This window comes from Lonchura striata, chromosome 1 (assembly GCF_046129695.1).
Source record: "Lonchura striata isolate bLonStr1 chromosome 1, bLonStr1.mat, whole genome shotgun sequence".
Taxonomy (NCBI): domain Eukaryota; kingdom Metazoa; phylum Chordata; class Aves; order Passeriformes; family Estrildidae; genus Lonchura; species Lonchura striata.
In genome coordinates, this window is record NC_134603.1 from 138,135,182 (window position 1) to 138,148,956 (window position 13,775).

General features: G+C 38.1%; 1 protein-coding gene across 9 annotated transcripts in view; it reads right to left on the bottom strand.

The window, feature by feature from the left end:
* The window catches only part of NEBL (nebulette), a 258,063-nt gene that overhangs the window by 64,884 nt on the left and 179,404 nt on the right, over nt 1-13,775 (bottom strand). For 6 of the 9 annotated variants that reach the window (XR_013341177.1, XM_077788453.1, XM_077788445.1 and 3 more), the window contains 4 exons: nt 11,007-11,108; nt 9,303-9,404; nt 2,578-2,685; nt 990-1,094 (listed from right to left, as the gene is read on the bottom strand). The exons of the other annotated variants lie outside the window; for them this stretch is intronic. Coding sequence is in view for 5 of the 6 variants with exons in the window: in XM_077788453.1 (XP_077644579.1) it covers nt 990-1,094; nt 2,578-2,685; nt 9,303-9,404; nt 11,007-11,108 (417 nt within the window). In the remaining variant the exon portion in view is untranslated. The remainder of the gene's footprint in view (nt 1-989; nt 1,095-2,577; nt 2,686-9,302; nt 9,405-11,006; nt 11,109-13,775) is intronic. 9 annotated transcript variants of the gene reach the window in all.

The following is a 13,775-nucleotide window of genomic DNA, read 5'->3' on the forward strand; positions in this document are numbered from 1 at the left end:
TTATTACTCATGCAAAAGGGGATAGTCAGTGTTACCTTCACAGAGGGAGTGAGACAGACAAAAAAAAAAAAAAGCTTCAGTTCTCAAAAAAAAATCACCACAAAAATCAAATATAGATTAATTATTTTTATTATTTTAGACATAAGCAGGCACTGACTCAAAAAATGACCCAGTATGCTCCTACTCATGAGAGTTAATTGCCTATGAAACACTCAACTCCTGCCAACCATAAAGCAACCTTCCTTCCCAAAATCACCCACTCATGCCTCTCCACAGCAGTTCTGCAGGCCTGCTGTGTTTTCTGGAGTAAAGATGACAAATGCAGCTTACAGACACACAGCATAGGTGCTCTTGGGGTGGGAAAGACCCTTCACCATGGCACAGGAGCCAGGGGTTTCCAAGCTCTCCCTTCCTATTTCAACCCCTAGCACGATCATATATTAGAACACCAGCCCCATCAAGGGGCATATCTTGCTATGTGGCAAAATGGAGCATGTGCCAATTTATCTGACCCAGTGCAGGAAGAGTCAGACAGTTGGGAGAAAAAAGCTTAGCCAGAGAAGCCCAAAAGTAAGCTAATACTCCAGAGGCTGTTCACGAAAAGAAGTCCAAATAGGAAACTAGCATAATGGTCAGTTTTGTAGAGAGACTTGCAGATGAAAGCAAGATCTTTGACAAAATGAGATTTGCAAGGAAAGAAGTATTTTAGGTTTTAGAACAAAGAAAAATAAGTCAATGTTTCAGGTATATGAAAAGAAACACTCAACATCAGAAGTCTGTGCGATTATTCCATGGTATATATTATCTGTTCTAAGAATTGAAATATGTCTTCATAAAAACCTGGTTTTCTTCACTACACCCCTCATCTACTACAGTTGCAACACTATTTTCCACTACATTTGAGAGTAAAAATGTTTCCTACCGTGATTATACATAGTACATTCCTTACTAGATTTATTTTTCAGCTTGTTCTTAAAAAGGCAACTTACATCACTCTGTGTTTTGCTGATATTTAAGGCATGGTTTAAATGCAGCAGATTTGGTAAATCAGATGCTGGATCATGTAGGCTTTCCAAATCTTTCTTGTAGTTCACCTGGAAAGAAAATTCAGGTTATGTACACTAAACATTAATAAAATAATTCACAGCTCTGTATTACAGTGTGACCATTCAGAAAGAGAAAACACTAAGTGCTTCCCTGAAAAATCTCTCCCAGCCACTAGATGGTGGTCATCTACTATTATTTCAAAGAAAAGGAAAGAACAATATAGGACTCATTCTGCTAAGTACTTAGGAACTACTCAAACTTTTTCTACAAACAAGGACACTTACAACAAAACCACACTTTGTATCACTTTTCAGGCTAGAATTAATTTGCCTCTGTTTTCCTCTCCCCTTCCTTCCCACCCCCTACAAGACCTACTTTCGGTCTATTCATATTAAAAACCTTTAACTCTTATTATTTTTTCCCAGCTTCAGGAATCACACTGTCCAGTTTAGAAGTTTGACATATAGCAGTTAAAAGGAATTTTTCCTGAATATTTTATCCAACACAGATTGCTTGCAGCACATATAAGCAATATGGTGACCTAAAGCAAAAGATAATCATTTAATGAAGCAGCAGAAAGTAACTTCCCATCAGCCTACAGTAGGATTTTCCATTCTTCTGAGACCTGTATGCCCAAATTTACAGGAAGAAAACTAGCTACCTTAAGTGTCTTGGACGAGAAATCTTTTAAACTAATACCTTTAGTCATTTTCACATATGTATCACGTTCCTCACTTCAATTTGCCCATTTCTTATAATAATACCTGCTTCAACTGATTTTTTACTACACATTTAGATTTTGGAAATAATTACATAATCTTCTGTACCCTTCCCAGAGCCAGTTTTCCTGCTCCCATTGCATGGTACCTCACACTTCAGAAATGCTGGACTACAGAATGAAGACTTGCCTTTTGGCTATCTGGGATCACAGCCTCAAAGAGATCACATTTCTAGCATTAAACACACTTTTAAATATATCATCCCAAGAGCAGTATCACTTGATACAGATGTTTTCTCCAGTCTGGCTCCAGCAGCAGCCACCCATTGCTGAACCTAGTGACTGCAGTATCTTATAATATCATTGAAAAGACCAACCAGAAGAATGAAGCCTAAAAGGCCAACATCCAGATCTGAACTGCTCATGTAACCTCCTTCAATAACCATTGGAGAGATGACAGTACTTTGCTCCTCTAAAGACAGGCACCTCTAACAGGTGAAAAGAATTGGCTTCTAGACCCGTTTATTTCTTTCCTGAATAAAAAGGGAACAAGTACAACGCAAGTAGCTCAAAGTGGTCACACCTTTTGATACACAAAATTGAGACAAATCTCATCTAAAATGGTTATGAAAAACTCTTCAGGCCCTTGGTCAGAAGAAGAAATGGATAACATGCTGTACGTGCTACACACTGTATAGCAGAGACTGTAGCTCAGAGGAATTAATTCGATGAAAAAATAAATTCTTTTTGTGAACAAATGTTAGGTTATTCAGGATGTAAATGCACATAAAATACAAAGCAAATTAACTTACATCACTTGCCAAGGTGGATGCAATCTGTGCTTGCTTGAAGGAAGCACTGTCAAGAGGATTGTACTGGTGACTCTTCATTTCCTTACTGAACTTCTCTTTGTATTTTACCTTTCACCAGAACAAACATGTCTAATATTAACATATAGCATTCAAAAAAGGCAGAAAATTCAGACTACAAAGAAAATTATGAAATGCAATTGCTTTATTCATAAATCATTAAACACAGTTTAAAGAAATTCAGTTTGCCCACACCTGTGACAGTCTTGTGTTGGTTTCAAATTAATTTTTATGTATCTGAATTTTTCCTAAAATTTTAATATTGTCATATGTGATTACTGGTGCTGAAGGACTTACAATAAAAAAAACCAGAAACAAGACCACATGATTCACATGAGTAATCAAATAATACAGAACTATTTGACTAGCAAAAGTTAAATTGACTAGCATAGTTAACACCAAAATTATGGTTTTAGCACAAAAAAAAAATCTAAAGTGAAATAAATTGTAACATCTGTAAAACAAATCACTTGTAAATTTTTCAACCACCTGAAAGTGGGAAGTCAGAATCAAACTTCCCACCACCGGGTCCACGTGTCACTCCCACTATGCTAGACTGCCACCAGAACAGGCAGGTCTATTTTTTAATCCTGCCAAAAATTTCCCACAAGACGCTGAGGAATCCCTCTGTAGTACAGTCCTTTCTTGGGGATAATGCCCACCACATTACAGTGCTGGAAAGCATAATTAAATGATTGCCTGCCATCACCTTCACCATCTTTTCTTGTCATTCAAAAGAAAAAGGGGAATGACAACACTTGTAAGGAAATAAGCAATACATAAATATGGAGACAATGGCATTAAAAGTAAATAAAACATAAAAATTCCATAAAATATGCTGAAAAACTGAATTCATAATCTGAAAATATGAAATTGAACAAATAGTGTATCTCCCTCCTTTGCTCCCTTTGTGAGCGATCATCAAACATCTGGAGACTCTGCACACATGTCTGCTTCTTTCCAACAGCTGGGTATAATGGAGGAGAATAAAGTTCAGTCTGAATTATGCTGCTTTCATGAATTTTAGGCAGACACCTGATATCTGAGCCTATGCAACATCCATTATAATTTACCACGCTCTGCACTAAATAAATACATGGATTCTTCCCTACTCCTTTTTTCTCTATTCCCACATGAATGCCTGAAAAAGTGGTTAAGCCACCTCAAACAATCTTCAATTTTTTTCCTCAGCCTTCGTTGTGGGAAGAGGGTTTTTTTTTTTTCCTTTTCAGTTCTTCCTTGCCGCAAAAGACCCTCAACATGATTCAGCTTACACAATCTCATTATCTTTAGCCACAAAGTCCACTATTTCATTAATCAGGATAACAAGAAACCAAAACTAAGCCACACAAACAGGAACCAGCCATGTATGTTCAAGCACTACTTTATTATTCCAGTACTTAGGTTAATTTTTCTAAGTAAGGAAATTCTAAAACATTGTTACTTTCAAAGAGAAACTTTATCTGAACACATGATGAACTTCATAATCTTTCACACTTACAGTAGAAGACAGTATCTATTGCCTTCTGGTATACTCATCTGGCTTATATTGTTTGATATTTGCCTTGGCATTGGATCAAGTGCAAAAGCATATATCTAAATACAAAGGCAAATCCATGCTCTGTACAAGTAGTGAAGGAATAAATCAGAGGGCTTTTCTATCTTAAAAGGTGTATCCAAAATTTGCCTTCTAATGAATATCAGGCAGTGAAAATATGTCATTCAAAAATCCAGAGATCAAGACAGTAAGGTGAGCAAAACTGTCTTTTACTCCTTTACCCACATCACAACACCACCAAGCATAAGACTTTAAGCACCCAACTACTGTAGGCTGCCTTCTCCTGGCCAATAAATGCCACAAGCAGTGCACACAGACCAAATGCACAGCATGGCATTGAAATTCTTGTTAAGTGGGAAAGTGCTGGTGCCAAAGGGACCTCTCCTCACAACTGGCTTGCCATCTCCCAGCAGCAGTCATTTCATGCCATCATTTTAAATTCTTTTTAGCAATGCATTTCAATCTAGAGATTCCAGTAATAGACCCTCTTTAGAGTCACTTCAGATCACATTGCTGCCACTGAAGGACGGAGGTGGGACCAGTGAACCCAGTCTTCATGGGGCCCCGTGTACTGATGTGCAGGAGGGTTCCAAAATTAAAGGAGCTCCCCAGGCAAGGTGAGTGTAAATGTTCTGGCTGCAGTAGGGCTGCCTCACAGCTCCAGGCCCTGCTGCCTGCCCTGGCTGCTCAGCTCATTGCCTTTGCTCCCCTCCCCATCACACAGGTCGCTCTGGGCAAAGCGGAGCACAGTAATAACAGAGAACACCAGCTCTGCCTCCAGAGCACTTCCAGCAGCCATTTAACTGTCCTGTCATAGGGGATTTGCTGCATTGACAGCTACAGAGATATACACTTTCTCTTTTAACAACATCTTTCTGGTTCTTTCTCCTTTTTGAAAGGAAGCGTGGGGTGGGAGAGAGTGAAGAAAGAAGAGCAAGCCCATGGATGAGTCATGGTGAAGGAAAGCACACAGTATTCATCATCCTATTGAACAGGGCGAAGGCAGTTTAAAGAGAGGAAACATGCCTGAGAGGAAGACTTCTGAATAAAAACAAGGAAGAAAAATACCTCATGATTTCTAAACCATCTGAAAGGGGGAGGTCTTAGCAAGGCTATAATATGGTGGAAGAGCAAACAAGTGGGAGTAGAACTGACAGTTGTTAGTGGACACTTATCTACAAACTTCATCATTAACCAAGAGCTTTACTTTAATGAGGGCTTAAAAGGATGGTTACTTGTTTACCATCTTCATTAAAGTCTTAAGTTTGTTTATTTTTTTAGAGATTATATGGTGGGGGTTAATTTAAAAGAAATGCGTGGAGGTTGCTCTCTAAAGACTGCTTAAGAAAGAGCAGACTGCAGGCTTTTAACACAACAACATCCCTGAAAAACCAAACTGGAATTAAATAAGGCCTGGATAAACAAACTTCTCATCGACCTTGCACAAAACCTATAAAAGTCAGAATTGCAGCTGGACAGAGCAGTGTCTTTTGAAGCTTAGCAGTAACATTCCTAAATCAAATCTGTAGTTCAAAGCTGTTCACACAGGGAGTGTTCAGTTTCAGAAGTGGATGACATCACCCACTGTTCAGATTTACAAAGAACTGCAAAAATTGAATCATGCAACCACTGGGATCCCATGATGAAGCAGACACTTGCAGCTAAAGCATTTCCTCATGACGATATGAAAACATCTTAAAATAAGGAAAAAACCTGTCAGAGCACATATATATTGAAGGAAATGTAGCATAAACAAAGAGCAAAATTGAAAAGTTCCCTGCTAAAAGCACTAGCAGAGTTTAAAGCAAAAAAAGATTGAGAAAATCCTAGGGTCTTTGGGTTGTTACTGAAAATCTCAGAGAAGATGCATTTTGAAGGACATCCTACCTCTAACAGTTTTATCCTTAAAAACAATAAGCGCCAGATTCAGCAACAAATATGAATATCCAAAATTATTTATCTTAAAACCAGTTACTGAACACCATAAGTGGAATACTTAATATCAGCAGTTCTTTGAAAAAGCTAATAATATACATTAAAAACATAAAGAGGGAATGAACAAGAGCTTGTTTTAATTTTAAAAATAGAAAAATATAGCCCAAATTATACAATGCACACTCGGCAAATTGACAAGCTTCATGTTTTCATAAGGGCTAACACAGTTTCTGTTTTAAATTTCATTTAAAATCAACAGAAAAGGGTTACCACATGCTGTGGGTAAATATACTAGTTCTGGGAGCTATTATTTTTGCTGCTGTTGTTGTCAAAAGCTTTGTTAAATAAAAAATTAAAAAGGAAAGAAAGGAGAGAGAGAGAGGAAACAGTGATTTCTGTAGAGCCTTGAGTGCCAGTCAAACATTAACACTATTTTCTTCGCTTTGTTTGCTTTCCTGCTTGCCTTGATTGCTTTCTCCCTTCGTTACACCCACACTGCCTGACCTCTTCTTGCTCCTGTTCTGTATACTCCCTAAATTACCTACCCATATGCACCACATTAAAACATGTTATCATCTTCTCTTCCCATTACATCCATCAGAATTGTCAACTTTGCAAATTTACTGTGAGGGTCAAATAACTAATATTTCTCTGCATGTCACAGCTTATAGATTTAAGCAATTAAGGGAGATTATCAACTATCAACACAAAAAGTTTATGATCTTCCCATTTTCTAGTAACAAATGGAAACTCCAAAAGCCAGAAAGTCTGGAGACAATAAAGAGATCATTAACTTTACTCTTTTTTAAATCTTGTAAGTGTTACAAGCCTGTTTCATGATCCTTGCATGAAGAGGACTGACATGACTGACCCATATTTAGGTCTCTTTCTCTCCTCTAGCACAGGTGCATTCCTCATCGTGCCCCACCACCCTGCTCTTTGGACACAGGGGTCATCTTCATTTTTCTGTGCTCTTGATTTATGATTAGTGTGCCTAAGTGTTATAATGATTCAAATAATATATAAGATCATTAGACAACTCATGGCCACTGCCTTGCCTTCAGAGGACGTGGGGGAATTGCTGAGTGCCTCCCTGCTGCTGAGGGCTGCCCAGGATTTGCCCCCTCACGCTGCTGCAGGCAGTGTCAGGCTGAGGTGCTGCCCCCGTTTCTGAAAGCACACTCCCCATCACACACACTGCAAAGCAGTAGTTTAGACTGAGGAGGGGACAATACAAGAAAGGATCCCAAAACTCAGATCCAGGGCCAGTGACTGCAGAGTTCAGACCACCAAGGTTTAGTAAGAATTTTCTTTACAAATAAACCAAATGAAATATACATTTTGTCAACTTCTCCCTTTCTGTTACACCTTCTGCACTATTTGGACTCTCTAAAGAAGTTAAAATTGCACTGCAAATGCTGCCTTCCACAGAAGGATCTCAACTAGAACTGCTGCCATCCCAGTTCCTGGCAGTGAAGAGGCCCTATTATAAAGCATTTGCAGATGCAGCTTGCATTGTCCAAGATAAAAAGCACATCTAACAAAAACAAGATAAAAAGTGCATTGATGAAGCCTTCCACGTAGCTGGCTCATCAGCCTGCAGGACCCCATGATCCAGCTGATATTTTTCACTTGTGATTGTTGGCCACAATCTCATGGGTACCAGGCTTGGGAAGATGGACAGGGCTATTGGAAAGGGTTATGGTTTGGTCTCATTGGCAAAAACAGACAGCTGCAAACTCACAGGAGTGAGCTGCAGGACAGGAGTGTGTAGGCAGCCATTGAGTAGATATAAAGGACATTACACACAAAATTTGGATACGAACCCTCTTAAAAACCATTGAACATGTTTGCTAAATGACAGTCCTATTTCCTGTTAGTGACACTCAGGTCTGAGCAGCATCACACTGGTGCTTGCTAGAAAGTACAGGCTGACTTCCAAGCCTGCACAATGCTAAACACAACATAATCTCTTAGCAAACTTGCCCATCAGCAGAGAAATGAGAACATGATCCACTATAAAATAGAAGACAGAAATCTATTTGAAAAACACAATCCCATTTTGATTCTGAGCACATCACCAACAAAGCAATAAAAATATTTATTTCCTTCTTTTTCTCCTTGTGCTTCAAAGTTTACAATGGTGTGAATGCAGGTATCTATGGATAACAGCAAAAGGAGCTCTACCTCCTGCAGACACTACACTGTTTTTCAGCTTGTCCTCTAGGACATATTATTCTCATTTTATGCTAGTTCTAGGGAAGACATTTAGTATCTGGCCAAAACACACCTATTTTTTACATATCACTGATATCGAGTCTGTCCTAATATATACATTGTTTACACTTGAGAGGTTTTTTGCTTTGGGAAGGCTGACACAGCCTCCAATCAAAGGGCACCATCCTCCTCTTACAGGAGGGCAGTTTCTGGGTTTTCAAAAGCTCCAATGGTAGCTGGACAGGATTACTAGCACGGATTATGCAAGGCACTGTTAACTACTTCAAACAAAAAAAAAAATGAGGGGAAAAAGGGGGAAAAAAAAACAAAAAAAAGATCAACAGTGAAAAATCTGTTCTCACAATGGCAAGATGATCTGTAGTAGAGTCTTACATGTACATCTCATGAGTAGAAAACTACTAAGAGAAAGAGGGAATATTTGTATTTCAGATTTCTTTTCAGTTAAGGACTTTTTTTTTTTTTTTGAGGTTAATATATAACTGTAGTACATAAAAGGTTCAGTTTCAGGGGAAGGAAGGCGGGTGGTTTACATGTCAGGCCAAATTCAGATCCCATTACTCACATTAGCAAGCAGCTACACAAAAGACCTCAGTTACTTCGGTGGGATTAATCACAGGGTAAGGTTCCACTCAAACTGAATGAGGAGCAAAATTTGCCTCTAAATTACATACAGATAGTATTTTAGAAATCCTAGAAAATCTGTATAAATATACACCATCTCCACAAGAGACAAAGTTCATCATATTTTTGCTTCAAAATGTGTATTTGGTTTCCCAAGAATCCAAAATTTACCAGTCATTGCAATACTACATGAAAAGTTTGAGAACATAACCTTCAAGGCCATTAGAGATAAGCATCTAAAAATCTAAGTATTTCTTTGCAGTACTAGGAATGAGGTATTTTGATTAAATCATTGTAAAATGATGGAGAATCTTACTTGGCTTAAAAGCTTTGAAACTCCTTTAGCATGTTCAAAATCGGGTCTTCCAAGCACAGCAGACTCCTTATTCAGTTCTCCCCTTCCTTTTTTGTACTTTGCCTTAAAATAAAAAAAAAATAAATAAATAAAATTTAAAAAAAAAAAAGCGGGGGGTGGATATGAATCACTAATAAATTGTTCAGGTTTGTTTTATCAAGAGAAATGTAAGCATTAAAGCTAGTAGAAAAAGTCTAATGTAATGGTCTGCATTGACACTACTGTTCTAATCAGCTCTGAGTAAAGCCCTTCTCAGGGTTCAGCTCCTTAACAATATAATATTTATTAATTGTAAAACACAATGTGCAGCATTCACAAAATTCAATTTTAACCAAATGCACAGCTTAAGCCAGAGAAATATTGTCCTCCCGATCAAGGCAGAATGAGTCACAGTGGCTCAGCATTTCTTATTACAGTTAACCCAAGATGATTTGCAGCAGCTGAAAGTAGTCTTGAAATAAAACTAGTCTGAGGGGCAACTTTTTTGAACTGTAAGGTCAAATTCCACTCTCAGTTTTACCACTGCAGTCTCGCTGGATGTCAGTGAGACTGCACTGGTGTCACAGAGCTGAATTAGTCCCGCAAGGTTAGTTACCTGATCTCTCCAGCTGAACTGCCTCCCATGCAAACTGCTGCAATTTTTCCCCACGATGCATCAGAAAAAAATACAGATGAATCAACAATAGGTGCTTTGCAATACCACAAACTAAATCACCCATTGCCTGAAACAGGCTTATTTCATTACTCAAGCACTGTGAATCAGCAAGAACATGTCATAAGAATAGACTGGAAGAAATAAAAGTCCCAAAGCACTCTAATTCTAAGAGCACTTGAACAGCAATTAGCAAATTTGCACGCTGAGCATAGCACTTAGTAGAAGTTCTTGGTTTTCGTAAAATCTTGAATATTGAAAGGTGAGTTTCAATCTCTTAAATCTGTCTCTCCAAATGTGTCTAGTCAGTCTTATATTTAATTAATTACTTAAAAACTTGACTCAAGGCTTTAAGTATATATATTGTTTGGCTTGTCTACAATAAAATACTGAACTGAATCACACACTGCTGCTTCTTAAACTGCTCCTTCATCTGTCCATTAGCCGAGGTCACAGTGGAAGGGCAAAGAATTTGAGAGGGGAGTTCAGGGAGGAGCACCCCTGTGAAAGAAGCAGCATCTGCACAGCTCTTGGAAGGACAGCAGGGAATTCCGTTTTCCTGTCTCTGCTGGCTGAAGAGGTAGGGGTATCCTGGGATGCCAGCTTCTCTCATACCAAGGTAAAAAAAAAGGCTTGGGATGTCTTCTGAAGTGCAGAATAGTATACAAGCACATGACTTAACTTGAGAATGGTTATCACGAATAAAGCTGAAATAAAACCAACTTTAGCAATTTTCATGTTGTCCTTACATCAATTACCAATATTTTCAAAGATCCTACTGTCAACATCTAAAAAGGAGAAACCCATAGCTTTCTAATCTGCCAGGCAAGACTGGTTTGTTTTGGCAGTGTTTGGATTTCTTTTAATCAAATCTTCCTATCAGATTTGGAGGTGCAGGTTTTCTGTCCAAGACATTTGAGAATTCCAGTAGCATTCTAAAAAAATCTGATCAAAACTGGAATAAAAAAATTACATGTCTAAAAAATTAGAAAGACAGTAAAAGGAGAACATACATCACTTATTATCTTTGTTATCTCAGTTGCCTTCTTTATGTCTGGTCTGTTCAGCACTTCAGTGTATCTATGAGTATCTTGCACATCCTTCTTATAGGATACCTGACAAAGAAAACATAGTTTTGTTTAAAATAAACAATAAAGTTTGAAGTTTATAAATAAGCTTTGAATGACTTGTCAAATCAGACATAAAACTAAATAGAACTCCATCTAATTTATTCCAACAGAGTCCTGCTTGACAGGGATTGTAAGGTAAGACCCACATACAAGGTAACATGATAAGGAAGAAATTCAGAAGCATAAAATACAATTTGAAAAAGAAAAATGGTTTTACTTATAAGCATAGTGGAAAATTAAAGCATGGCAAAGACACAAATATTAAGTTTTGCCATAAAATTTCAGAGGACTTTTAAGAGTATAGGTTTTTCCTATGTTGTACCAATTTTAATATAAACTAGCTCCTGCTCTGATACTGAGTACTGCAGCTTAGCAGATTGCAGCAACACTGAAGAGAAATTGTAATTCTATCATAGTGAGTTTCTTTCTCAGTACTAGACAGACATGTAGCTTGTATGTAATTCAATGATACAACTCCACCTCAGCATCCCCACAACGCCACTTATTTGCTCCTTTGCACAATCATGGGAACAAGCAGGCTGAGTGTTCCAGCATGTTGAGCAAAAGCCACTACCATAATGAATGGGCTCAGAAACCTTTGGCCAGAAGGCTCAACCACAGACAGGAGAGTCTAAACATTCTCCATTAAGCAAAGTAATCACAGGAGCAGCATAGACCTCAGGAACATTATAGAGCTCCATAAGTTATCCTGCTTTTCCCTCTTCAAGGTTTGTCAACTTTTTCCTGCTCTAGCACATGTGTCAATCTAAGCCAATTTCCAAGGGCTGTCTTACTGAATTATTCTTAATGACATTCTGTCCCCGGTATTCAAAAGTGACTGACAAATTAAAGTTCCAGGCAGAAGCTGGAGAACGTAAAATAAAGTTTAGAGGAAAGAGAAAGTAAAGTAACATTTTGTCCTTTACTGGGAAATCTTTTAGATTTTCTTCTGTTGCTTCACAAAGTTAATCAACCACTCAAGATAGTATGTCACCAGCAAGAAAGTTCTCAGCTTGAAGTTTCTTATTATAACCTCTGCTCCGATTTCCAGTGTAAAGCTTCACTCTGAGTACAATGCAACAAACTCAAACTGCAGCAGTCAGTGACAAAAATACTTCATAAAAATTATATTGCAAAAAGAAACTGAAAAAAAAATTTCTTTTTGGCAAATATTTTACATGCAACAGGAAAGTAATTTTGTGTCCATATGGCTTCAGCTAAGCAGACAAGCTAAACAGGCTTCACTGTTGGCTGCCTGCCCACAAATAGATCTTATAATTTTTAATCTGCCATGACACACAAGTGTAATCACTAATAAAAGAAACAAATAAATAGGTTCGATGCATTCAGCCCAAATTATCACATACATACAAAACAAAAGTTGATTCTTACAGCTTATGTAAATCATTGGAACTTTTGTTTTAGTTATGTTTAGATCTTCTCTAATTTTTAAGAAACTAGAGGTAGAGAGAAGCATTTGCAATTCAGGACTGTACATGAATTTAGCTAATTATATGCTGTTCATCCTAATGACCACATGAGGTGAGGTGAAAACCACAAAGGCAGCAGAAACAGGTTTCTGAATAGCACCCTATGATCCATGTAAATTGCAAATTAAGGGCCAGCATATGTGCTCAAAATAGAAATTAGGAATGTAGTGAATTTAACATCAGAGAATCAAGAACAGTGGTGATAAAGTTGAGGAAATGTGGTCACTTATTGCTCCCAAATGACATGATCATATAGTACATGAAATAATGGATTGTGGTTAATTTCGGGGAAAGGAAGGGGGGGAGAAATAAGACAGTGACAGTCCTTTATATTTCACCATTTCCAATTATATTAGATGCAAGGCCAATTGCTATATCTTTCCCTGAGTGAATTATTATTCTTCCTGCACCTAAACCAGTATACCTATTACTTATGTCTGAGGGAAAGTCATCTAGCATTTTACAAATGTCTGCAATATATATTTGCTCCATTCTGCAGCTTGTCATACTCCAGTGAGAATAAAAATGTTATGCAGCAGAACAGTAGTTTGTCAGAGGTAGGCCAAAGAAAGAAAAAATATGTTTCCCATTTCCTGAATAACCTCAATCCCTGGATGCTGACCCTCTCCCATTGGGACACTCTGCTGGCCTCTATTACACAGCTGCTATTCTGTTCCATCTAGTGATTTTTTTTTTTTTTTAATAGTGCTATGTTAGAACAGTAAAACCAGAGCTATTCTGAGAGAGCAGGGGAACAGATGTTGACAGGGCAAAGCAACCAGCTTGGTGTGTGCACCCATGGGCATCAGAAGATGGAAAGCGAAGAAGCCCATGAAAGGGGAAAAGCAACAGAAGAAAGGAAACAGCAGAAGCACCCAGAGAAGGAGCCATCTTTTGTCCTGAGCTGGTTCAGCCAAGAGGCTCACACCCTGACTGGAATTTCCAGACATTATACAATGGCCTCACTCAATCTTCTCTTCAAAGGGTCGCTCAGGCTCTACCTAAAAAAACTATCAACAAAGGCTCAAGAATTGCTCCACTTCATGAGGACCACAGGTCTACAAAAAATTTGTTCCAGCTGACTTTTGCAAAGGAAAAGTAACTGAGATAACAATTTTAGAGCAGCAGTGAAAGACCTAGATGGAGAGTTATGGCCAACCAG